General features: G+C 53.4%; 7 protein-coding genes across 7 annotated transcripts; 4 read left to right on the forward strand and 3 right to left on the reverse strand.

The window, feature by feature from the left end:
- Positions 1 to 2069: 2069 nt before the first annotated feature.
- On the forward strand, positions 2070 to 2552 carry N7482_008791 (uncharacterized protein; the record flags this gene model as incomplete). The annotated part of the gene is made up of 1 exon (XM_056690915.1): positions 2070 to 2552. One exon carries the CDS (start codon positions 2070 to 2072, stop codon positions 2550 to 2552), a length of 483 nt encoding a protein of 160 aa, XP_056540680.1.
- Positions 2553 to 6612: 4060 nt separating this feature from the next.
- N7482_008792 (uncharacterized protein) lies at positions 6613 to 7065 on the reverse strand (the record flags this gene model as incomplete). The annotated part of the gene is made up of 2 exons (XM_056690916.1): positions 6613 to 6683; positions 6849 to 7065. The coding sequence occupies 2 exons, from the start codon at positions 7063 to 7065 to the stop codon at positions 6613 to 6615; spliced, it is 288 nt and encodes a 95-aa protein (XP_056540681.1).
- Positions 7066 to 8277: 1212 nt separating this feature from the next.
- N7482_008793 (uncharacterized protein) lies at positions 8278 to 9884 on the forward strand (the record flags this gene model as incomplete). Its single annotated transcript, XM_056690917.1, has 2 exons — positions 8278 to 9259; positions 9331 to 9884. 2 exons carry the CDS (start codon positions 8278 to 8280, stop codon positions 9882 to 9884), a joined length of 1536 nt encoding a protein of 511 aa, XP_056540682.1.
- Positions 9885 to 11456: 1572 nt separating this feature from the next.
- On the forward strand, positions 11457 to 15404 carry N7482_008794 (uncharacterized protein; the record flags this gene model as incomplete). Its single annotated transcript, XM_056690918.1, has 1 exon — positions 11457 to 15404. The coding sequence occupies one exon, from the start codon at positions 11457 to 11459 to the stop codon at positions 15402 to 15404; it is 3948 nt and encodes a 1315-aa protein (XP_056540683.1).
- Positions 15405 to 16666: 1262 nt separating this feature from the next.
- On the reverse strand, positions 16667 to 17161 carry N7482_008795 (ribonuclease H1; the record flags this gene model as incomplete). Its single annotated transcript, XM_056690919.1, has 1 exon — positions 16667 to 17161. The coding sequence occupies one exon, from the start codon at positions 17159 to 17161 to the stop codon at positions 16667 to 16669; it is 495 nt and encodes a 164-aa protein (XP_056540684.1).
- Positions 17162 to 21060: 3899 nt separating this feature from the next.
- Positions 21061 to 21540, reverse strand: N7482_008796 (Glycine-rich cell wall structural protein 1; the record flags this gene model as incomplete). The annotated part of the gene is made up of 1 exon (XM_056690920.1): positions 21061 to 21540. One exon carries the CDS (start codon positions 21538 to 21540, stop codon positions 21061 to 21063), a length of 480 nt encoding a protein of 159 aa, XP_056540685.1.
- A 1940-nt stretch (positions 21541 to 23480) lies between these two features.
- Positions 23481 to 25647, forward strand: N7482_008797 (nucleotide pyrophosphatase/phosphodiesterase family protein; the record flags this gene model as incomplete). The annotated part of the gene is made up of 3 exons (XM_056690921.1): positions 23481 to 23921; positions 23991 to 25257; positions 25313 to 25647. The coding sequence occupies 3 exons, from the start codon at positions 23481 to 23483 to the stop codon at positions 25645 to 25647; spliced, it is 2043 nt and encodes a 680-aa protein (XP_056540686.1).
- Between the last annotated feature and the right edge of the window lie 729 nt (positions 25648 to 26376).

The raw sequence follows: 26376 nt of genomic DNA on the forward strand, positions 1-26376 counted from the left end.
ATGACGGCTTCTACATCTGACATTGACAGCCAGTTCGGCAGCTCACACGGCTGTAATGGCTACTATCAGTATGTGGGCCACATATCCAAGCAGAATTATATCTACTGATTAGTGATTAGTCGTAGGTCAGAAGCTGCCGATGACGCAAATCTGTCGGTTGTCTGCATCCCTCCAAAATCCAAATATGGGCTGCATACAGCGCCTATCTGGTAGTTCTCCCTACTCTACCGAGGAAGGATTCGAAACAACCACGGCTGCTCTATTGGCTTCTTCCTTCGACATATCATGGAAAGTTTTTCCTAATAGAGAACCACCCATTCAATTCTAACTTCCAACTGTATACCAGGTTCTGGATACCAGTACTCGCCCTATCAATCTTAGTTTAGCTTAACATGTCTTCACTACTGGACAATCAATGCCGCCTAACCTGCCTTTCTGCAGTGCTGATGGAGACGTTCTCCTAGGTATGCTTCCGAGGATTCAACTCCCTGGTGTAGGGTCCTTCTCGCATGCATTATGAATTATCGCTCCTCCGAAGGGCTCGCTCGACCTACGTCCGGAGACGGCTATCTGAGAGTTGGCCCAAATGAGATAGGTCCTGTTCCAAGAGAGATCAGATTCCAGGCTTCACTCCCAGAGGGCTCAAGACTTTGCGCTTGAAGTCTTCGAAGGCCATTTCGAGCTACCTAAGCTTGGACAGATAGGCTTTACTGATTTGGCTAATATTCGCGGCTTCAAAATTTCTACTGCCAGTTATGACACTTCGATGCCGATACAGAGATAATTGCCAAGTTTGCGGGAAAGCTGCATTGCACGAATCATCGTGGCAGTATCTTCAATTTGCGGGGTGGCAGGGCACATATTATCCCTTCGAATATGAACTAGATATGTTTTAACGTGACTATCGTCTCGCATGGGGAGTACTGGGGACTGGATCCGGGCAAATTCAATACCTTGGGGTCAGTCCCGTAGATCACCCGGTAGGTCCAAGCAAAGAAAGTATCCAATGCGCCCACTTCCTCTCTAGGACCTGTCAATCTTCGCGGCTCTTACTTGGCTATCTCAAGTTCCCGGAGAAGCAGTCGTTGATGTCGCAGTCTTTGTCCTCGCTGGCTTGTACCTACCGTCCCCCGTACTTGCACTGACACATCATGTCGGAGTCTGTTTTTCTAATTCAAGCGAGTTTGATATCAACGAGTTGCCGCCACAACTGGCTGGATTGTTCTCGTTGAACCACACGATGAGTGTCGGTGCTCATGGGGCTGATGCGCAGAGCTGGGGAAAAGAGACTGCAAAGGCAGTCCAGCCGCACACAATCCTCCAGCAACTTGTTACTTACTTTGAGAGCCGCTGAGTCTGTGACGTAGACTATGCTCCAGAACCTACATAGCGGTACTATTCTCGTACAGGTATATAATTGGCTTGTCGGAAGAAGCAAGACGTTGATCAAACTACCTGGGAAACCTGCAGCGAAGGGAGAATTTGCAAGGCGAAGATATAAACTGACGGAAAAGAGAGCTTGTTCATCAGATATATTCTAAATTGAACCCTTGCAAGTCCTTTTCAATGTGCTATGAGGCTGCCTATGCCTCTTAAAAACGATCTATATGTTTGTTGGTAAAACTGGCAAAGTCATCCATCCAGGTCGGATATATACCAGGCCTAGGTAAGGTATAGGTACGATCAAGCTTCTACGGCAATGAGAATGCCTTGGCAAGATAGCTAGGTACAGCTCATATCTTCAAGTCCATTCCCGTGATCTTTCTCTAGAGGACGGCCCACTGCCGGGGTTCCCAACAGGCCACGATTAACTATTTACCACGGGTGGCAAACCTTCATACTTCAGCCTGGACAAGACCAACACCAGCGTACTAGTCCCTAGATACGATACCAAACAATGACCCAGCTACAACCTTACCTACTTCGAAAATATGAGGATAAGACCACTTGCGTCATAGAGCACAAGACCGGACCCTCCGAAAAGAGTAATGCCAGTCCTAAACTATCCGCACATCAGACACCTCCCCCAATCATTGATTCGACTATCGCCTCATGTCGCAGCCCCTAACATGAAACCACCCGAGTCGCCCACAGTCGCGCGGTCAACCAACGGCCCCCCTTCCACCCCCCGACCAGCCACAACACCAGCGTCAACGTCCTACCACCGCGAGCGCCAATTGAAACCAGTGAGGCAAGGGCAACACGCGTGGAGCGAGCACAACGCGGCCTGGAACGCTCCACATGGCCTGGGGTACCGGCTAGCATGTCCATGGTCGGTCGCAACGGTTGGCTACGAGTCACGGCCCGGTACGGGATACAAATCAATTATTGGGCTTATCGGGAACCTGGACCTGGACCTGGACCTGGACCTGGACCCTACGAGTCTGACTCTTGACTCTGGAACACGGTCGCCCCCTTGTCTGGACGTCAGTGCGGCCCTTTCTACAGTAATTGTCAGTCCAGGGACTCCGTCCAGATCGGGTACAGACTACAGAGTGGCAGACGATGGCCGTTCGTCCTTGTACCTGGTACACATGGACTTGAGCCCGTGAGACAGCCACGGCGAGCCAGAGTCTCATAGGAGGGAGGGTTCGTCTTCCGCGGCAGCTTAGCATGTCTCTGTCTCTGTCTCTGTCTCTGTCTCTGTCTCTGCTGTCTCGGTCGGTCAGTGGTCCGGCGAATGTACAGTGCACCCACACTGCGCCGTTCACCGCGCATACCGTCGATCCGACGATCTTCGACAAAGACAATCTTCCTGGGATGCTGGGTCTGAACCGAACCGCACGCGAGCCCAGGGGGTGCTTGCTGCGCCTACTGCGCCCACGCCTCACCCAGCGAACCGGGTCGGTGGCGCTGGAAGCAGAAGCACTGTAACCACAGCACTACCAAAGGGCTGACACGGAACCAGAAACAGAAACAGAAATAGCGATAGAGACAGAGACAGAGACAGAGACAGGCAGAGAAAGGGAGGCGACGGCGCATGGAATGATCGGCCAATCCTGTCGCGATTCTGCATCCCCCAGCTTCGGGGAGGGAGGCCCGGTCGGTCCGCGCGTTAGGAGGAAACGGGCTACTTTCTCCGGACGCCTCATGGCCACATCATGGGGCGGGAAGGGGAGGGGGGCCGATTATGGATTTTGGATTTTGTCAAGGTGTGATTCGGGAATGGGGTGCGGATCGGCGGGTTATCCAGGGTGTTGGTAGGGTGTGCTGGGAAGCTCGCGTGTGGTCTTCGGCGAGACTATTGGGGGGAGGGGGGGGGGCAGCAAGGAAGGAAAGCAGTAGGTTTGTGGATGGGCTGGGCTGGGCCACGATACTGGCGGCGTGGTAGCTTTGGAATGAAGTATCCGGGTTCATGTGGATGGGGGATGGGATGGGGGATGGGGATGAACAGCAGGGTCTGTGGGACTGGACTCGCACTATTTGCATAGCTAACTCTATCTGAGCACCGCAGTGGAGTGCGATAGCGATAGATGGATTGGATTCACCGTCATATGGCATCCCTCATATGGCACAATGGATGCCATCCCTTGAGGCTGAATTTTCCCCCAGAAGCCACCAGACAGGGCCAAGACCGGGTTGTATGTCCCATGCTACTCTGGAGTATTACTCCTATGATGTCCTGCACCAGACCCCGACTCCCCAAGAAACATGGCAGGATGAAGGGCAGGGTCGTAGTCCCGCATGCCGAATCAGCGGGCCGGGCATTAAGCTCAAGCTCAGGTGGATGTAATGAACTCTCGGGAGGGAAGCCCAAGAATGGAAGACTGCTACCGTCCCCAAATATGTACGCGTGTCGATCGGGTGGCGATCGCAAGTCAGAAACATTCTGCAAGGCTACGGCGCCATGTGGCAATGCTCGGCTGGGATATGATAGGCGCCGATGTGACGGCGTGGCGAGCGAGCTAGAGGAATATACGACGTCGCGGATCGTGCCCGGACGAGCCCCGTCGTGTTTCAGGATCAGGATCAGGTTTAGGTTCAGGTTCATGTTCAGCTGAATGGGGCTAAGAGCGAAAAAGGAGCTGTGGCGGTGCCTGGCCGAGTTCGCCGGAAAACTATAGCATGGGGATCCTGGGTCCTCTCGCCCTGGTGGATGTGGTATTCCTGCTGCCTGCGGAGGACCGCGAATCTCAGCAGCCCTAACCCCGGCGTTGTGGTCCCATCTGAGGGCCCCCCCTACGTGAACGACGGTGGATCCATGGGCGTGGTCTGGAGCAACACATCCCGGGCGAAAACAGCCGAAATCCAGTCGACACATCCAATCTGCCAGCCACCAGGTTCCGAGCAAAAATACCCCAGGTCGAAGGGTGTATGCCGATGATGGCGTTCGTATGGGTATGGGTTCGACCGTGGTTTTAGGGTGGCTGCCGCCCTGGCCCGACCGAACCAGTAACCGAGCGACCAGCTGAACCAAACGTCGACGTATCCAAATAACTCAGCGCTAACCGCCTAGCTAAGCTGGTCATTTTCCTTGGAGCGAAGGAGCGCAGGCGCTCGGCGCTTTGACAGCTCGGGGCCGCAAGACCTCGACTCTCCAGCGTCAGAAAACTGATACGACGAAAAATAAGCTCGGCCACCGCGCCAAGAGACTTTCTGGGCGCACCCGCTCAGGCAGACTCCCGGGGCCCAAGCAGGAGGCTGGCCAAAAAGGAAATGCGCGGGAGGATGCGGAAAGAAACGAGCATCTAGAGCAGTTGCGATAGTGACCGAGTACTCTGCGCGTAGCCTCGCCTTCGCGAAAGTGACTGGAGGGACGGAGCCAGTGGCAATTGGGGCGGGTGGGTGCATATCCTGGCCCAGTCCCGGTCGCAATCAAAGACGTTCAAGCTTCCAGCGAGCGGGGGAGCTGGGGAGCTCGAGCCTGGCTCAACTCTGGACGTCCACGCGGGCCGTAGTGTTACGGCTTAGCGCCGGCGATTTAGTTCTGCGCGACGTCGCTGCCGCTGTCCGGGGTGGCACAAGCGGACCGAGGGGTCACTATACGGAGTTACTGGATGACTAGATTACTGGATTACTACTCCGTAGATTACTGGATACGAGTAAGGTTTGGGGCTTGGGTCGTGAGATGGGGCCCGATCGGGTAGGAGGAAGGAGTCCATCCCTAACTAGTTTGTTATACATGTCAGAAGCCTGCAGGGACGCTATTTGCGCTAGAAGGGGGGGAGGAGAGGGGGAGGTTCGATGGGTACCGAGTACTCCGTACTGCTCACGCTCCCGTAGATCCTCATACGAGGACAGCAGCTCAGTCGACTTGGGTACCGCAGTGCGCGTACCCTACCGTTTGACGGTCATTTGCCATGTGTGGGACGGGAGGTAAGTGCATCTGCTGTGAAGAAGCATGGCTGTGGGAGGAACAGGCAGGGGGCAGAGGCGACATGTACGGAGTACCTGGACCTGGGTTGGCGTGAGGACAGAATGGGCGGTAGATAGGCGAGAGATGCACGTACTCGATACTCGACTCGCCGCGTTCTGCAGCCGCGCGCTCGAGGTATTGGGGACCATCCCTGCATACAAACATACATCACTGCACGCTATCGTGCCCGCTATCCGGAGTACAGGATACCACTGGTTCCGTACTGAGCCTACCGTCGAGTCGCTAAGGTACGGTTGGATGCACCCTGTGCGGTCGGCCATGTGTCCAACGACAGGATTAGCGTGTTGCCTGCAGCCGCTATTCTTCTTTCATTCTTTCATTCTGCCCTCCTCCCCGGGCGCAAAGGCAAAACGCCAGCATGCAGTTTGACACCCCCCCCTCTTCGCCGGGGTAACCACGGGACAGGTAGGATGAGATTGAATGCCGTGGTAATTTACATTTACTGCCCTCGGTCTCTTCGGGTACCTACGGAGGTCAAATGAAGTCCTCCGTAGGATCTCCTTCAATTCGGTGGGCTGTAAGGAAGTTCTCCCCCCTGAGGCCGATCATTTCGCCACGTGAAACCACCTTTTGGAGTCGAGTCCTCTCCACCCAGCCGATACTGTGGACGGAGTACAAGACTATACGACTTTTATACCCAGTGGACCGCACAAGGTGCACATAAGTCAGCATAACTCGATCAAGCTCTATTTTACATTTCTGGGATCGAGGCAGACCATGGGTCGCAGGCCGCAACCACCAGTCACCCACGCTGGAGCAACATGACGTGAAGACTTTGGTCATGATGTAATGGAGGAAACCGAACCCTCTGAGGATACCAGTGCCAGTGCCAGTGCCAGAAACAACGTGCGCCGCTCCTTACGTCTCCCAGGGATCCGGGGACCTCGCAAATGCCGGCATTTGTGAGCCGCGGGCGCCACGGGGATCGGAGAATGCACCAGCACTCTGTCGACCCGCAGAAAGGACAGGACCCGTCGAAGGGGATGATGATCCTTGATCCATTGATCCATTGGCGCTCTGGGGTTTGCTTTTCCTTTTTCGTTCTGCGGATTTATGGTTTTATGGTTTCGCTGCCATGCGAGGATGGGCGCGCGGATCCACTTCCCGCCTGGAATCTGATCCATCGGGTTTCCCAGTGGTCGCGATGGTTGAGAGAGCTGAAAAGGGAGACCTCCGATAATACCTGGTACGATAATTATAGTTCCATCTCCACCGGGTACCGTTCTTGAGGGTGACTACGGCGGGGCGTGGTTCCTATCTGAACGGAACGAAACGCGGCCAGACAAAGAATCCTTCCAGATTCTAGCTGGAACTGAACGATAATATGCGATAAGAGGGCAATCCAGGATGGGGACGAAAGAACATAAAACGTACAATACTGTATCAGCAGGATTTGGGGGGGGGGGGGGGGGGGAGAGTCAGGAATTAGAATTAAGTCATTTCGAGGAGATGTAACTCTGAGGGAATTCACCTCCCTTGCGTGCCCCAGGGTCAGCCTCGTGGCACACAGGTGGAGGACGGACGCTGTTGCGCGCAGTAGCGCACATCTCTGCGGCTTGGCGCATATGGGTCACAATGGTATGGTGTATGGTATAGTACATACCGTACAGTACTACTGTACGGGTCGCGGTGGAGCAGGCCGGAGCTGTATACTGGATCCTGTCCTGCGGTCCGTCTTCTCCGTACATTCCGCGGGATGCAAACTGTCTCCTCCTGGCTGATGCGGGATCCGGAGACCGACGTTGGATCCATCACTGTCCTCGAACTGGGGGACCTGTCCTGTAGGCACCGGGGAGGGAATAAGAAAGGAAAAAGAAAAATGACTGTATGGTCAGAACCCGAACTGAGTCGCTCCCGTACTGGTGGGTTGGGTTGAACTGGAGTTAGCTCGGTCCCGATCCAGCTAGAGCCCGATTTATTCATAATCATTTTTATTCTTCGATTTTATTTCATGGCCAAAAAGAAGCCGAAGCCTAAGTCTTAGTTTAAGCCCTCCTGCCAAAAGAGCCCCTCCTTAGGTATGGAGAAGTCGTGAGTGATTCAATCATAACTAGTTAGTTCCTCGGGTCTTCTCCCTCTCTCTTTCTCTCTCGCTCGCGATTCCTCCCCGTTCGGCTTCCTGCCAGGTCAACTCCTTCAAACCGTTGCAGTCTCCACCCCGTGGCCCCGGACGTGTTGCCCCAAAGAGTGTTCGACCAAACCACCCTTGTGCCACGTTCCTTTCGCACCGTAAGCTTGATGCTCCCTTGCTCGCATTATTTCCGTCATTTCCATTACTGTATCATACCCCTCTTATGATACCCGACTTTCATCCCCAGCCAAAAAGTCAATAACCAGAAAGAAAAAAGAAAGAAAAGAGAAGCTAGCTGGGGCGACTCGGCCCTACCAAATCTCGGACTCTGATCGGTGCAATACATTTTAGCGTGAGATCGACTTTCTCTTCCCGCAGCCTCCCCCCCTCTCTCTCTCTCCTCCAAAACGCGAGGGAAGAAAGTGCAATCACGGGCCACTTGTGATCACCGACCACCGACGCCCTTGTCCCTCCACCACCCACCCTCTACCCCCTTCGACCGGCCTTCTTGAGGGTCCATCGGCCCCTCGCCCGTTGCACTCTTACTTTCGCCCCCATTCCCTACTTCGTCTGCTGCGCTCCTTCCCGTTGCGCGTGAAGATTCGGTATCCGCTCTGCTGGGTCCCTGTCAGCGTTTCGCAACCCTCTGCACAGTCGTTACCACTCTCGTTGTCTACTCTCCGATCCGCTCCTAATTGGACTGCCGGCTTTCGATTGGAGAATATGCGATAGCGTGGATCCGTCCCCATTTCTCGAGCTTGTGACGACCGAACTCCTCATACTCTTACCAACCACCCAGTTGAACACGTTGGAGCTGCTCCCCGTCGACATGGACTCCGTCGCCCACCGGCCGTGGGAGCCTGTCTCCTCGGGCCCTCAGACGCCGGCCTCCTCGAGCCAGACATTACCCTCGATATCGACGTTAACCGCCAACATGAGCGGTGCGGGCATGAACCCGTCCGAGAAGTCGCCGGGCAATTCGTCCTTGAACACAATTGAACGCGACTCCGGGAACTGGTCAATGCCGCAAAGCACAAGTAGGACTTCCTCCGGTGCGAATGGGGAGCGGCATGCTGACCCTCCAGGATCCTCGACCTACTCGACCACAACCAATGGGACCGGCAACCACTATCCCTCCCTCACCTTCCTGACCTCGACCTCCCAACCCTCGCCGAATCGCGGCCACATCGTGCCAGACCGGTCGCCCTACTCCCACGATCAATCCACCACCCCGTCCTCGGCCGGCGCGACACAGCCCTCCCCCGGTTTCAACACCCCTCAGCCCAATTCCGCGCTCCCGTCCATTAACCAGAACTTCGATGCGTCGTCACAACGGGGCAGTGTGGTCGAGGTGCCCGAATCGCGGCGGAGTAGCGTGGACAGCCGGGTGAATCAGGGCATCAGCTCGCTGGCGATCAATCCAGCGTCGCCGTATCACAGCACCAATGCGTCTCAATCGTCGATTGTCTCGAGCCTGCAGCGGGAGCGAGGGATCTCGACGGACATGAATTCGTATCGGGGGCCGCGCTACTCGGGTGGCGGCCAGCCTCTTTCCCCCTTGGGACCCCGGCCGGGCGAGCATCGATCGTTCGCGGCCGGGCGTACGGCTCCTGCCATTTCCTCCAACCCTCGCTCCGAGATCTACAATGCCGAGGCACCCACGGCGGGTATGGCATACGCCTTTCCGGACCCCGATGTAGCACGGTCGAGCTCAATCTCGTCTACGGAAAATCCACCCTTCTCCCGCAAGGGCAGCACGGCGGAGTCCCTCAGTAGCATGTACTCGGAGCGTATGCCACGAGGACAACACGGTAAGCCAAGAGATCACCATGTCACCACCCATTTTGCATCCAACGCACCGGTAATAACCTTGGTTTTCCAGAACTGCCCCAAAACGTACATCACCACTCGCTGCAGCACAAGCAAGTCCGGGAGCTGATTGGGGAATCCGAAGCGGGCGCCGGCAACACGCCATACAGCCGGACCCCCGAATTGCGCGTCACGCATAAACTGGCCGAGCGCAAGCGCCGCAGCGAAATGAAAGACTGTTTCGAGGCTCTGCGCATGCGTCTTCCCCAAAGCCAGAACAACAAGTCCAGCAAATGGGAGACGCTGACTCGCGCCATCGAATACATCAGCTCGCTCGAGAAATCCCTGAACCAGGTTCGCCGGGAGAACGCCAGCCTACACGCCGACCTGGACGAGATGCGCGCCCAATTCCAGCAACAAGCCAACGGCCCATCACGGACGGCCTCAATATTCGAGCATCACCCGATGGCCGCGACACCGACCAATGGACAGCCCCCAGGCCCTGCGTTCGGGGGCTTCGGGAACGGGTCGAATGTGGCCCATGAGCAGCCCCGAACCCTGCCGCCGCTCATGAATGGCTCCGTGGCTCCGATGCAGGGCATCCAGTATACCGACGAGCGACGATAGACGGGGCCGGGCCTATCGCCATTCCTGATTCCCACGAGCACTATGGATGAGAAATGACTAGTCATGCTGCGAGACACACCTCAACCACGACTCCTTTTTACATTGTCCTTCAATATATCCCCTGTTTTAGATATGGACCTGGACGGCTTGCTCAGGCACCCCCGCCGGGCTCCGGAACCCCCAGGTCGTTTTCTGTTTTCCTTTATTTCCTTTCACCGTTCAGTCCTGTCTTACTGGGTGTGCCTGCTTTTGTCTTCACACGTCGACTTCTGATACTATTGCTTGTCTGTTATCGATCATACCCGCAATCGCTCTGCGTGCCTTGTTTCCTATCAACTTTATTTCATTTTTCAATTTTTTTGTTCTTTTTTGCAACGTGTTCTGCTCTGTTCGGCGGTCGGTCGGACCGCTTCGGCATCATCGGTATACTGCATGTTTTGGACATGACGGGTGTGAATGGGAAATGGGTGATAGGCATCTGGGATCGTGTTTTTGTCCTGTTCTTTTCTTTTCCTTCGCAGCTCGACCTCGAGTGTGTACCAAATATTCAAACCCGTGCGTGGCGCGCCATTTGATATCCTCCTTCTGTGTTCCTGTTCCAGTTATCGAGTGCACCCATACCTCCTTCTCCGTCTTCTGCTCTACTTGTCCACTAGGGCCGGGATTAGGCTCGGCCCGTCAATGAAATCATCCACCGTGCTCGATCATAAACAATCCCATCCAACGCTGTAACTCAAACGAGTCTCAGACTTGCCCAGACAATTAGGTCTAGATCTAACATACAAGCACAGAGCTGCTGTCGTTTCGACAGGCTAAAAAAAGGCCCGGGATCTATTTTGAGCTGGTCGTTCTGATTGGTCCTCCAAGCGCCCACCATCCACTCGGCGCGTACGTGCCAGCCCCAGACTTCCCCGGCATCCAATCTGCCCGCTCACCACGACCGGCCCCTGCTGATCGCCTGGAAGTGAGCCAATAGTGGCGCTATCTATGACGGCTACTGCAGCAGACTGTCTAGGATTGCTGCGGTAAATGAGCGTGCGGGGGCCTGATTGGTGTTGGGAGCGTGGTTGATAGACGGCATGATGCGCGAGTCGGTCCAGATCATCTAAGCTCCACGCAGCGACGGGATGGAGATTTTTCCTGCAGAGAAGGGCTAGAGCTCGAGGAGCTATTACTTTATTTGACCTTTTATTCTTGTTGACTCCCTTGCCCTCACATTTTCTTGTGCTGCTCGTGCGTCTTTCCTTTGTCTCGCTCGTTGTTTATCTGGCTGTCGGGCTTCTGCCTCGGTTGCGTGGATCGGTGAATGCATCCCCGGGCGTTTCCGTTGACTTGCATTGTTTTGGGAGACATATTCATAGAACCTGCGCTCTTTGTTCGCTTTGTCAGTGGCCCTGTGTCCCCTCCTGCAGCCTCACCATCAGGCATCGATCCTCCACCTCTTCTGCATGTCTAAGTCACTGACACATGGTACGTCGAACGTCAAACAGAGACTGGTATGCGTAGTGAGCCACTCTTACCAATTCTCTCTCATCTGAGCACAGTTCTTCGATTTCAAACCATATCAACACTATGCCCTCCACGCAGCATAAACAACCAGACCTGCAGGTTCCGGTTGCCCCAACCTTCCCGTTATCATCACCTATCAGTGAGGAAATCTCGAGTCCGTCGTGTTCGTCTGCAGAGGACAAAGATCTGGAGCGCAGCCGGCCATTTGACTTCCTCGTCAATGCTGCTAAACACAAAGTCGAGCATAAGTCTGGAAGAGATGGGAACCGCTCGCCCAACCTCTCGCAGCGGGACCGACATGACCGCCACAGAAGACTGAGCATTCGGGGCATCACCAAGAAAAAGAAAGATGCGGGAAAGCCAGTCGGACTGAATCTAGTAACAGACTTTTCTCTCGCGGGGCCACCCAAGTATAACACAGAGAACGCCAGCGCGCCTTTTGTGGACTTGAACGATCTGAAGTTGCTGGCCAAGGATCGGGCCAAGGAACGGTCTGCGCAGAAAGTGACCATCTCTACGGATCTGGAGGGTGTGCCAGATACGACAACCCACTCGAATACGTCCAAAAAGAGGGCATCTTTTCACCAGCTGCCCGAGGAGACCAGGAGGATACAGTGTGCGACTGGAAACCCTTTCCTGGATCCGAAACTCGACAACTCCTTCCTCGACAGGTTCGACCACGGCCTTTCTCCATCTGACCGGCATGTCATGATCGGTCTCTCCGTACCCCGTCATGAATCCTCGCAGCATGCAAAAGAAATAGACAGCGCAGGAACGCCCCTCACTCCCTCGATCATCGTCACTCCCGCGCGCGAAGATGCTCCGTGGTCCACATCGAGCCCGGAGTACCTAAAGCCCCGAGCAACATCCAGCATCTACTCTCAGCCGACTCCACGGCTATGGCAGAATGAATCCGACATCCCCCCCGTGCCGGCCATACCAGCCGAGCATTTTGCCGCAAAAAAGCAAACTATGGACTCTGATTTCCTGCGTGCGCATCTCGCAGCGATGACGCGCAAACGCAGGTCTATGTCTGCGGAGACTATTATCGAGGATGACACTCCAGACCGAGAACACCCACATGAGTCTTTGGATGATGATGATAAAACGCTACTTACCCGACTAAGTGTCAACACCCAGGCAAGCAGGCCCGAAAGCCAGGGCTGGTGGACCTATCTGCTTTCGCCGTTACTCGGAAAGAAGTCACCGTTGAGTCCGTCATTTCTTCGAAGCAACGCCTCCGTTGCACCAGCTACAAAGGGCACCCACAGAGAAGGGTGGGAGAAAGAGGTCTCCTGTTTTTCTCCCGAGACCCCGGAATCAGCAGTGCCGAGCCAATGGCAGGAGAATAAAAAGAGCCTGGATCAGTCTCGTTCTCTGGAGAACAATGAGGATCCGGCTACCTCCACCAAGAAACAGATGACTGCGTCGATGATATTCGGTGGACAGCCTATCCAGGGCGAAGCGGCGGAATACTACCAAGCCTGTGCCCACGAACTATTCAGCAAGACGCCATATTTTGAATGTTGTAATCATATTTGCTCTATCACGCCTGCTGCGGTCATTGCCGCGGCCATGGCCGCCCAATTAGATGCTGACAAGGGTGAAACCCGAGACCGTGGTTTGATATTTGCGGAAGCACACCCGCAGGAGAAGGATCGCAGTGTGCCTGCAAGTACGATGACTGAGAATAAGAATCTTCTCATTGATATCGACTCGCCCACTGGCGAGGGGTCAAAGGGTATCGAGCACTCGAAGGAGATTTCGTCGCCAAAATCAACGACTTCCTCGGATTCGTGGGCCTCGAGTATCTCCGACGACTATGGTCATGAGAAAGCTTTGCCTGAGCCACCGCAAAGCACGAGCAGGGGAGTCGTCCCTGAACCGCCCGCCGAGCCACAAATTCACCCTCCTCCAGCTGGTGTGCCGGTCTGTGAGCCTGCTCCGATCCCACAAGCTTTCATGCCCGAGCCACCACCACCAGGTCCGGTTCCAGTAGCTCCAGCGGTCATGCCTGAGCCACCACCACCGATACAAGCTCCGCCTCCACAGATCATCAACACGATTTCCCCACCAGTGAATAACATTCATTATGCAGCGCAACCCGTCGCAATGCCCCCAGAGCCGGTTCCAATGGAGAGGGCTGCTCCTCAATATGCCCCTGTTTTCCCTCCCGCCAATGAACCCCCACGTATGGAGCCAATGCCACACGAGCAATCTCGTGGCATGGATGAGTGGCCCAAAGTACCGCCTCCTGCAGCCTATAATCCAGCCCACCAGGCGTCGACCCCGGCTGCCCCCGTCCCTATTCCTATGGGAGGACCACCACCAGGATCGGATTTACCGCAGCAGCATCATGTACCACCATCGAATTCGAACGAACCCATATCCCCAGCGTTCCAACGTGCTGCTGGAGGACCAGGTGCAATCCCAATGAATCCAATGAATGATGTGCATGCACCAGCCCCAGCATACAGTCAATTCCCCCGAGAAGGAGCGGCTCTCCCCCCACGTTATGCACTTCACCCAGCTCCCGGCGCCGCATTAATGAATCCCACCGGTGAGAGAGGACCAATGGAAGCGCGACGCCAGCGCCTGGAGCGGGAAGATGCGATTGGCAGGAAGGTTGGCGGGTTCTGGCGCGGCCGGGGATGTTTCAGCAAGAAAGGCTGCTTTGGGCGCCCAGGTCGCGAGGGCCGAACCAAGCGACGCTGGTACTTTGGTATCTGCACGCTCTTCCTAATCATCGTGATTCTGGCTATCGTGCTGGCAACCACGTTGACCAGGAAGGGCGATACCACACCCGTGCAGTCGCAGTGGCTCAATCTAACCGGTTACCCGCCCATGCCGACAGGTATCTCCACCGTCGCCGGCGCAGAGCCGCAGGTCGAGAAGTCCAGTTGTATCAAGCCCTCGTCTCTCTGGAGCTGCGCTCTCCCCAAGAGCCAGCAGTCTGACAACAAGCCCTATCCCGCCGATGAGCCAAACTTCCGGATCGAAATTCGCTTCCGCAATGGAACGTATGCTAATAGCACGGCTACCGTGAGCACAACCTCAACGAGCAAAGCCCGGCGAGCCGATGCCAACTCATGGGATCCGTCACCATCGCCGCCCAGCATCGCAGAGCAGACGTTCTTAGGAAACACGACAGACGGAAGCGCCGTGCCTTACGCTGGCGAAGACACGCCCTTCTATTTGACCTTCCTCTCCCCAGTACAGATCACCTCAAGCACCCTCTTCCGCCGTGCAACAACCAACAACACAACAACCTTCCCAAATCTAACAGCTGTCATCCCCGCACCATCAGAGAACTCCGATAGCACCGCCGCCGCCGCAACATTATACCCGCTCCCGGAATCCCAGCCTGTCCGACTATACAACCGCGGCAAGGACACCGAGCACTACGGCTTCTACACCTACTTCGACAAATCAATCTTCCTCGCCTCGCGCGCGCCTCTCAACGGCAGCACGACAGACTCCTCCCCGATCGACACGACTGGCGGCGCCGCCGCCGCCGATGCCGTCGCGCGCTGCACATGGTCCCAAACCCGGTTCCTCGTGCAGATCTGGACACAGCCATCGAAGCTGGGCTACGCGCTGCTCAGCCCCAGCAACAAGAACGACACAGGCACATCCACGAGTACCTCATCCACTGCAACGCCGACCTCGACTTCGTCCACGGCTACATCGTCGTCTTCAGCAACGGACTTCACGCAGCCCGGCTCATTCCCGTACCCGATTACTATCACAATCGACCGGCATGGCGGCGCCGAGAAGCAGAAGTTAGTGTATTGCTATGGTATCGAGAGTGATCAGCATTACAATATCACGGATCGAAAGCTGCAGCTTGAGGACCGCGGGTTCGGGGGCACGCTTGTTAATCCTGCGTCGGGCATTTTCGATGATTTGGAGGGAGGTGATTCGGGCTCGAATTCGTCCGTGTATGGGGGTGTGGATGGCGGGACGGGGGGTTGTGAGTGTCAGTGGACGAATTGGATCGCGCGATCTTGAGGTCTTGAGTTGGAGTTGGAGTTGAACTTGGTGAACTGCTGTGATCCACCACATACATCTGCTTTTTACTATCTTTGCATTTGCGTTCTTGGAATGCATTTGGGGGATATGCGTTTATGAGTTTCCTTTGTCATAGCGGGTTTCTGTTTATTTCAATAGAGAAAAATCGATTGTTTGTAAGCTGATCATTTTTCGAAAATGACTTGTGTATCCTGTTTGCGTGTTGCGGCTATCAAAGTAGGGTATTGCACGTTTCTTCCTTCTCGTAACAGCACTGCCGCCCAGAACCATCTACTTCCACGTCTTAACTGTACGAAAATCCTCATGTCGGTTCCAAGACCACTACTGTCGCTGCGATTCTTGAAGCAGTATCACTGTCAATGTATGTACCCAGCGTCGACGACTTACTCGCTAAGGATTCCGCGCGCATTTTGAATACACCAAGTCTTGTCCTGAAGCCTTAGATGACAAATGGCTAACATCGTACCTCCGGCTCTACGGGATTCCTAAATCAGTTATCTGGAGACTGTCCACGGCGAGCGCACAGATGCGAATGGCCCGCGCGCATGCACCTGAAGGATTCGAGAACCACCACCCATCGACATGGCCGCTCTAGTACCGTCTCTTGTCCAGGAGTTAGCGCACTACTCAGCCCTTCTGAGTATTGCGCCCAGAACGTAGAACACTGTTTTTACATAGGCACAACTTATCCCAGGCAAATGGCGACAAGGTGGCTTCTAGAATCAAGCTGTCTACTTACTCGGATCTTCGGAGGCAGGGCTCCTAGGTTGGAGAGGTATCTTAGGGCTGTCCTCCTTATTTTGGCTACTGCGTAGGTAAATGCATTGATGAAGCTTGCCTTTCTATAGAGGTAATTTTCAACGTAGGACAACTCGGGAGCTGGGTACCGCCCTTTTTGTCCATAATGGAAGTAGGTATACCACTGCCCTCTGCGAAAATATATTCCTGGCGGGACGGGCGATGGGAAGGTACCAGGCATTGCAGCTCGAGACTCTCGGCGAAAGTACATTACTTCGTTCGCATGGATCTCCAGACGAGGTACGCACCTAGATCACCACTCCATACCTGAGGTACAGTTTGGAGGAACTAGAAGACAGATGGGGATGCCGTCGGGTCTCCGTGAACGGAAAAAAGGCTTTGAGCTTTTTTGAGATTTTGTGGTACATGGTAGGCATTGTATTAAAGAGTACTTAAATCACGCGGGGCCCCTCAAATGGGAAGAAGAATGATATCCATGAAGCTTACCCACTATCGTCGCATTGCTGGTCCATGTCCTCATTGCATATTTCATCGGCCATCTTATTCTTCTCTCTCGGGATCCAGATGTACGTTACGTCTCCCTCCTCTTTCAATCTATCATCAAGGTCGGAAGCCTCCTCCAGAAGATCTCGATTCGCAACACTGTTGCCCGCATAATTGATCCACCCGTTGTTGGCCCACTTGTAAATCCATTTTGTCATACAATCAACCGCATATCTGGAATCAGAATAGATTTTGACATCCAGCGCTGGATTGTGGTCGAGCCGGTCAAATTTCTCCAGGGCTAGCTCCAGTGCCACGATGATGGCTCTGATTTCGGCGCGCTGGTTTGTGGGCGGAGGATATGCAGGTAAAGAGCTTGTCCAGGACTGGTATCCGTGTTTTGTCTTGAAAACGGCGGCAGCGGATCCAATCGCACTCGCTCGTCCATTGCCTCTACAGCCACCGTCGGTGAGGATTTCCATGATGTAGACCATGTTCGCGAGGTGTTCGAGTCACTGAAGAATCAAAAAAAAGATAGTTGGCTGAGTGGTTTAAGGCGGCTAGCTTCTGTGGAAATGAAGAGGTTGCGAAGGTTCAGAGTGATGACTCATGTGGAACTGGGATGCTTCCCTACCTACCGTATTATGTATGCGTATGTGCGGGGTAGTCCTACTGTAGGTTACGGTCGACGCAGAAAGAAGGGTAACACCTAGCAACGTGTTGACCAATGGATCAAGAGAGTGTGGGTTGTAGAAATAGGACATGTAGCCAGGATTTAGAGCTCCGTGCCAAGAAGCTAACCAAAAGTAGTTAGTCGCTAGCCAGTTAGTACAGATGAGGTATGCAACTTCGACAGCTACCATGGCCTGATGCTCGGAAATTCTTCCTCCATTGGGCTTTCTTGTTTCCACTTACCTCCACTGCTTATTTTCACATTGAAGTTGATGATGTTAGGGACACTGGCTTTGAAACCGTGGAGGGGAAGCAGGAAGCAGGAAGTACAGGAGAGAGAGAAATGCACGGCTATCTGGAAAAGCTGAAAATCTCAAGCATCCTACAGAAAAAGAAGAAGCAGAGGCGCGAGAGAGACCCTCTTATAGGTCCCCCAAACACACAGCAAGGAGGCATGAAGGCAAACACGACACAGTGGTGGAAATCTCCGTCTGCGGTCGCGACCGTTTACCCGCATCGGTAAGATAGCAGACAGGAATTCTGTGGATACCATCACACCATCAAAAAAGAAATCTGTACGTAGGAAACCACCACCTTCAAGTGATGCCTTACTCCTCGGTCACCAGGGTTCCTAATCGGCATGTCAATAGTTACAACTTATACAACTTACAGTAAGTGGCCCTGGTGCCTACCCCTACGGATCCATGCCGATCACATTTATTGCAGCAATTGACCAATCACGCCCATCTCGTCGCTGTCCGCGCTGCCCTGACTGAGTCACTCTTCCAAGGCCACGAGTCAATTCCGAGCGATTAATGAGGTAGGAATTACAACTCTCGCTGAGCTTGACTCGTTTACTAAAGTTTGTAGATGCCTTATGTTTTGGGCAACCTAATAATGGGCGCGGCTATCGTTAAGCCACACGGATACAGTATTTCCCGGGGGCTGCGCGTATATAACCTGGACTCAATCCAACATCACACTCGTCACGACATCCGCCGAGGATTTCCACCAGAATGGCCCTAGTCGGACTAGAAAATCTCCCACTGGAGGTTCTCTCTATGATATTGGGCTATTTAGGAGTGCGTACCGGCGAGCGCCCTTTGTCACCCCTGTTCTGTTTAATCGACGGCCAGCAGAAGCCCAACCAGCCCGCCTGGTACTCTGTAGAGCGTCACTTACTACGCACCCTGTGCCTGATCTGCCGGCAATGGCGGCAACTGATGGAACCTATCTTATACTATGAATTTATGCCGGGATATAGCGACTCCTAGCGCTCTGATTCTTACACCTGGGACCGTCGACTAACCGCTTTCATGCGGACTGTAGCCTACTGACGCGATCTGGCCCGCTAAGTCAGGCGAATTTTCATTTACCCGTATCTACTATATGACTTAACCGTAGAGGAGCCCGACGGGGGATGGCCAGCCGGATACTAGAACAAGGCGCTACCCCCCGTCCGCTACCGATTACCCGGCGGGAAGCGTAGGACACCCTCCGAGAGATTGCGCAGGTATTGAAGGATAACGCCCTGCTGAACCTCTCCGCTAGCGATCTACTAGCTAGTTTAATGGCAGAGCTCCTAAATCTGGAACATCTCAGCGTATAAATTAGTCCAGATATCCAAAATATACTAAGCACTACCGGGCTCTACGCCGCCTAAGTCTCCCGTCAGCCTATTAAAACAATCGATATTTGCTTTAGACCAAATGAATAGCAACCAGCAAGAAGAGAGTTACTATATCTCGATAATTATGTGAGTGATCTATTGGCGTTCTGTCCCTTATTAGAGACCCTTAATCTATATATGTGTAGTAGTCTCTAGGGTCGGCCTATACCGTTTCCGTCCCTCCCGAAGCTTACCACGCTGCGTCTTACGTACAGCCGCCTAACTAAATCGGAATTGGGACGTATTCTATCGGCATTTCCTAGGTTGCGTCACTTTTGTTACGAGTCCGCCCACCTCTTCTCCACATATCCCATTCTGTATAACCGCGCCAATCCATATAACCGCGGGGAGGCCCTACAGCTAGTAGATATAGTAAAATTTCTCGAACGCTACCGCGCTACCCTCGAATCTATTCACATCAGTAGGGCGATTCTCTAGGATAGCTCTAAGCCCGGACCGCCTATTAGCTTCCAAGCATTTCCCATGTTACGCCATATATTTTTAAATATGGAGGAGATCCATCACCGGCTCGGAGAGCAGGACCCCGCGGACGATCCGGAACTCTGGATCCAGATACTACCCCCGAATATCTGATCGCTTCATCTAGAAGGCACAACCCAGGAAAATCGTTGGTCCCGGGAGGAGAGTCTTGAAAAAGAAGTATTACGACTGGCAGTACCGTCCCCAGGTCCTGCATCCCCTGACTACCGCGATCTCAAATACATCGGTGTTAACCACTCCCGGATAGACCTTGGCTTATTATTTAAAAGATAGATATATTGGCTATATCTCCAATGGCACAAGGCCTAGGCGCTAGACCTCGTACATCAGTATTAAGTATCCATTACTTCAGTAATTTCTTCTTGTTCTATAATAACTTTAGGTTAGGGTAACGTTTTGAGACAGTGGAGAGTGTTTCGTTGTAACAGAAATATGAGAAGGCGTCACGAACTACTATCCGTGCTGGTGCATCTGATTGTCTCGACTTAGCTTGCATGTTCCCTTTATGACCCTAAGTTCTTTAAATGCAGCCTGCTGAGAATCAAATAGTTCAATTTAGCTTCCAAGATCATCACAGATCTCCAGATGAACTCCGTGCTTGGACCATTTGCCCGAGCCCTTCGCTCAGCCCACACCTGAGGAAATTATCTAGATAATCATTTGCTTCATTCACTGAACAATTTCGAATTCAGATATGTGGAGAAACATGGTAAATGTGTGATTAAAATCAAGCACACGATGACATGTACATATCTCTGGCAAATTCTGTACCTCCACTTAGTTTGCTGTCTGCTATCCGTTAATGGCACCAAGAATAATTCGCGCTGTTGCATCCATATCACCCCAAAATTCTCAATTTCAAACTTTAAGCTTGTTCCTATGACGTGTTCCTGTGCGAGCGAGGCCAAAATCTAGAATTTCAAACTTTAAGCTTGTTCCTATGACGCGTTCCTGTGCGAGCGAGGAACAGATACTAGTCTCCAGGCCAAGTTAGACGGGTACTGGAAATGCCATTGGCTATTAATAGAAGTATATGACCATGCCAGGTCCTAAGGTTGCATTTGCCACCCGAATAAGGTTTGAGTCACATATCATGACTCGCTGTCAGATTGGCTTTCGATGGCAGCAGCCTTAGTCTAGTTAGTCTTCTGTTATGGGAGAAGACTCCGATTGCTCTACTCTACAAGGCAAGGGAAGTTGGAACATGCCAAGAGGTCTGTCCAGTAAATTTTTTAGATTAAAATTATATTAGATTTGGTAAACATTCCAAACACCTAAAACAGAAACAACGAAGAGCGTGGACCTAAAGCCCACCCTAGAACGCCTTCCTCTTCGCCCCTGGAATCCATTGCTTCTCGGTGCCATCAATCAACACTCTTGAAGTTGCGGGCCGGCAAGATAGATGGACAGCAGCCATTGATATCAAACCGAACAGGTTGTCAGAATTGAGAGAAAAAAGACATGGAAAGAACAAAGGGTCGAAGGCTAAGGACCCAAAGACCGGCACACGAAAGACATAAACAGCACAAATTTTAATTAAAGGCGACCCGCTTATGCGAGGAGGATGAGGGCACCGTAGGCGACGCTGCCAAGGCCAGCACCAACCATACCCAGCTGAGGAGCAGAGATCTTGTTGCCGGGGCTGGAGGGGACGAAGCCGGTGGCGCTGGGGGCGGCAGGAGTGTTGCTAGCACCGGTGCCAGCAGCGGTGCCAGCAGCGGTGCCAACAGCGGTGCCAACAGCGGTGCCAACAGCGGTGCCAGCAGCGCCGCCACCGGAGACAGGGGTGCTGCTGGGGACCACGACGGAGACAGTCGAACCGGGCGGGACCACGACGGTACCGTTGGTGACGGTGGTGCCATTGCTGGGGATGACGACGGGAACACCGGTCACAATGGGGTGGGTGGCAGAGACAGCAGTGCCGAGGACGGAGACGCTCTGTCGCTTAACGGGAGGCTCGTTCCTGACAATAACAGCCTGGACACCAGTAGCGACAGCCAGGAGGGTAAGAGCGGGAGTAGAGAAGTACATCTTGACTTTTGGGTGGATGGAGCTAAAGCGATTGGTTCAAGAAGGAAGAAAGGCTTCTTGTCGAACGAATGACAAAGCTGGAAGGTTGTATCAGTATGACATGGCTTGCGCATGATTGGTATTTCTCACAGAGATAACCTACCTAGAGTGGAGGATATTAATGCGATGGAAGATCTGAAGGAAGAAAATGGGCCATTGCCTCGGGGCGGCAAGGCGGCCATTCTTATAGATCTGAAGGTGTCTAAATCCGGCCTGTTAGGTTGGTGTGGTGAGTGATGATGCCATGTAAAGGGAGAAAATATTTTTTTCTCCATCTTCCATGTTCCTCTCCACGACCTCCGGTGCCTCGTTGCCCTCGATAGAGCCTTGGTACTACAGCTGTGGGACGAGATTTGCATATCGCGGGTTTCCGCATCCGGGTGTGGACCCGTCGATGTTACTCTGGGTGGGCGGCCGAGCCAGCTCCGCCGGACAGCTCTGGTAGAAGCCTTCAGGAGCGAGATCGTCATGATTCAGCCGAGCTGTGAGCATAGGCGCTACCTATCGTCGCCGCAGAGGGTGTGTTCACATCACGTGATGTATGTTCCCAAATAGGAAAGCCATGCCTTCGAAAGCGGACGAGTCGTCGATCGGCGTCACAGCACCAATGGGAAATTCCTCATCGATCGGCAGGCCAACGCGTGTACAATGCCTTTTTCTGGGGTGCATTAGCGGCGAGAGTCTGCTTTCAGAGGTAGCCATCTCTGGGGCCTCTGGAAGCCACACCCGCTTGGAGGAATGCACACTGTGTCACTGAGACAATGGGTGGGGAAGACCTCCAGTAGTCTGGGTGCAGACCTTCAGAAACAGGCTCTCAGACCTGGTCTGGGAAGTTGGCTGGCAGCAACGTCCACTGGGTTTGGATAGTGTCGCATAGAAATGTCGATGGTCCGCGATATCAAGAAAGGTGGAATCCGGAGTCTCACAGAGACGTGATTACACACGGTATTGCCGTGAGAGCATGGTACTACCGACGAATATTATCTTGACATCGAGTAAAGGAAAGCTCGTCTATCGACCCAGGCCTACGTGTAGAGCAAAAGGGTGAATTCACGGGCCATGTCTATCCATGTCTATCAAGGAGACCACACGGCACTCCAAGTTGGCCCAGGAAACCTGTCAGTTACCGTCTGTCACTGCATTCAGGAAACGGAAAAGATGTTGCGTCGGTGGCTTCGGCCGAGTACAGAAGGGCAATGCCAAGGGGTTTGACAGCTGCAACTCTGCTCATCTATCCCGCAGGAATGCGAGAGGCGCTGACCCCAGAGCGAAGATCTTCAATAGACTTGTAATCTCCGGAAAAGTCGTAGAATGAGATTGGAATATGAATTCCATTGAAGCCATCAGAGTGAAACCTTCGAGAGGTTCCGACATGTGGTCTGTTTCCAGATTGAGTCCAACGGTCTTTGGAGCCTGTCCATGAAATTCCCTCCGTCGTGCGAGAATGAACGCGCGGGATGTTTGCCGCAATCAAGTAGCAGCCAGCATCACCTGCTCGTCAAGAGGCAACTTGTCAATTTCCCAGAGATATGCCCGAAGCTGAGTTTTATTTGGGCCGTACTCCGTTCTGGTGACAGGGCCGAGCTTGGTTTTCCTGAGGGGCCCATTCCACGGTCTGGGCGGGCTGTTGTGTCCTTTAAAGATCCCTGTTCGATGAGCCTTGCGACTATTTTTCTTGTAACTTCTTCCATAGCCCTGCTGTACTGCTGTACTGCTGCATCCCGCAGTTTGAGGATCAACAATGAGTATAGATTGGCGTGGGCAGTCCGGCGACTGCGAGGCTGAAAAAGTCTTGGCGGGTCAACCCCCGACCCGCCGCCGATCTCCCTTCGCTTCTGCGTCAACTTTTATCGCCTTCAAGCTTCAATGTCTTCACGCCGTGGCTGACGCGTCCGCCAGCCATGCCAAATCCGGGCAGCCCCTCGCGTCTCTCACCGGGCAACTACGACAACGATGCGGCCTCCCTGCGATCACCCTCAGAGCAGGACTCTGACTCGGATGATGACGAGTTCCTTCGTCACCCCCGCAGCACCCTAGAGCTCTCTAAACACGACCGGAGTGTCCTCGAAGAGGAAGATGAGCTGGAAAAACTTTTGACAAGGCGTGGTCCTACCCACGAGCTGCGCAGGATCTTCAGCCCAAATGGGAGCAGCGTGCGCATTGGAAAGAGGGAACGACGGCGAGCGAGGAAAGAAGCCCGGCTATCGCGGCGGGAACGGGTCAGCGAAGAAGGGGAGCTGATGTACGAAATGGAAGAAGGCCTTGGGGAGGATGAGACAGCTTCATTGATGAGCGGATCTTCAACAGACTTGGAGCCGAAGGAAGACTATCTCTATGAGCCGGTACATCTCCATAACCCTTGTTTGACCCCTTGTACTTCTTGTCTACTAACTCGGTCTTTTGTTGCTTAGCCACCCAGGCCATCATGGCGCAGAATATTGTTTGTTTCAGCCATTATCGCTATCCTCTTTCTCATCCTCTTCCTTGGTGCCTACAAAGCCTCGAGTGGTTTCCGTGCTGTGCATCCACACCCCCAGCCCCTGTTTTCCAACGGCACGGCACTGTTCGCGCCAACGACAATTTTGATCTCGTTAGACGGTTTTCGAGCGGACTTCCTTGACCGTGGTCTGACCCCAGCACTCAATTCGTTGGTTGCAAGTGGCGTCTCCCCACAATACATGAACCCTAGCTTTCCCAGTGTAACGTTTCCGAACCATTTCACGCTGGTGACTGGCCTATACCCCGAGAGCCATGGGGTGGTCGGCAATACCTTTTGGGATCCCGATCTCGGTGAAGAATTCTACTATACCCATCCTACCGTCAGCATGCAGCCCAAGTGGTGGAATGCGGAACCGCTGTGGGAGACGGCAGAGAAACAAGGAGTGAGAACTGGCATCCATATGTGGCCGGGATCTGAGGCCCATATTGGTGTCGTCGAGCCGAGCTATGTGGATAAATACAATGGCTCGGAGGCTTTGCCACGCAAGGTCAATCGTGTACTTGAGCTCCTTGACCTTCCTGGTCCTGAGGACGAGTCGGATCTAACGCCACAACGTCCTCAGTTCATTGCGGCCTATGTGCCCGATGTGGATAAGGACGGCCACAATTATGGACCAAACAGCACCGAGATCCGAAGCACCATCGCCCGGGCAGATGAATTAGTGGCGGGGATCGTCGCTGGTCTTGAAAGCCGCAATCTCACAGACCTGGTCAACATCGTGGTCGTTTCAGACCATGGGATGGCCACCACATCGACGGAGCGCCTGATCCAACTAGATGATGAAATAAATCTCAACCTCGTTGAGCGCATTGACGGATGGCCATCTCGTGGCCTACGTCCGAAACAACCCGAGAACCTAGAGATGCTGGAGGATCAGCTGGTAAAGCTGGGGAGAAAATATGCAGATGCAGTGGAGGTTTATACCCGAGAGACCATGCCTGAGCGTTATCACTTCTCGAACAACGACCGCATAGCTCCTCTATGGGTGATCCCTCGGACAGGCTGGGCGATCGTCGAGCGGCCCGAGTTCGACGTAAAGAAAGCATTGGAGACGGGAGAAGTCTATCACCCCAAGGGAATCCATGGCTACGACCACGAACACCCGCTGATGCGCGCCATTTTCATCGCCCGTGGGCCCGCCTTCCCGCATACACCCAATAGCCGCCTTGAGGCTTTCCGTAAGTGGTCGTGTCCCAATACCACAGATTACACATACTGACCCCTCTGCTCTAGAAAACATTGAGGTCTACAATATCCTTTGTGACTCACTGGGTATTGATCCGCTGCCAAACAACGGTACATTGCGTCTGCCCTTGAAGCCAGTTGGGCTTCATTCTGATGAGCACACGCCGCCTTTGGTGCGGCCGTCCGACCCTCCAGAGTCGTCCACCACTACGGCCGGGCCCTCGGGACCTACACCCGCTACTACAGGCGCACCGCCCGCAACAGAGTCTGGCAGCGACAAGCAAGGGCCGAGCTGGTGGGGGACGGTGTCGGACAAATTCAAGGATTTCAAGCAGTGGGCGGGAGAGCTCTTTTCTGCGGAGAAGGATAATCACCCGCGGTGATGGCAGATGGGACGCTCCAACCTCTTCGCTCTTTTTTCTTAGTGTGGCCCATGCTGGTGCTATTTTGCAGAGAGATACCCATTTTCAAAGATACATAGCTATATAATCTCAGTTATACATTATTCCACTCGATGTTGGGGGGTAGGATGAGTGGAACATTTCGGGGGAGTTGATAACCAATATAGATATCTCTCAACCGTTACGGATAGATTATTGTAATCTGGGAATGAAGCTAAAAGGCAGTTTAGTTGTCTTATCCTGAATACCAAGTAGGTAAAGATGAGGTATCCCATTGATGTTCTAGAGAAACTCTTAAGGACTGCATTAAGTTGGTCAGCTACAATGTTAGGGAATGTTTGCTGTTGGTGGCATTCAGCCCGGTCTGTATGTGAAGGAACCGTGACTTGAGAACCTTTCTGGATCATGAGGCACAAACTGTCATTCCAGACATCAACCAGCACCAAGTGGTCGAGCGGTAACTCGGTCATTTCATCTTCCTTGGTCTAGTGGTCATGATTTCCGCTTGTCATTAACACCGATAAGCGCGGGAGACCGGGGTTCGATTCCCCGAGGGAGAGTTTCTTTTTGCACATATACTCGGTATATATATCTTTTTTTATCACTACTACGTACGGCTGCTGCCGTATATTTGTAGTTGGGTGCTTCGTCAAGACGGCACCAATAGGTCAGGAAACTGTCTAAATTTCTCGATCGGGCTTTGCAGTGTTG

Source organism: Penicillium canariense (genome assembly GCF_028826845.1).
Source record: "Penicillium canariense strain IBT 26290 chromosome Unknown utg000006l_segment0_segment0, whole genome shotgun sequence".
Taxonomy (NCBI): domain Eukaryota; kingdom Fungi; phylum Ascomycota; class Eurotiomycetes; order Eurotiales; family Aspergillaceae; genus Penicillium; species Penicillium canariense.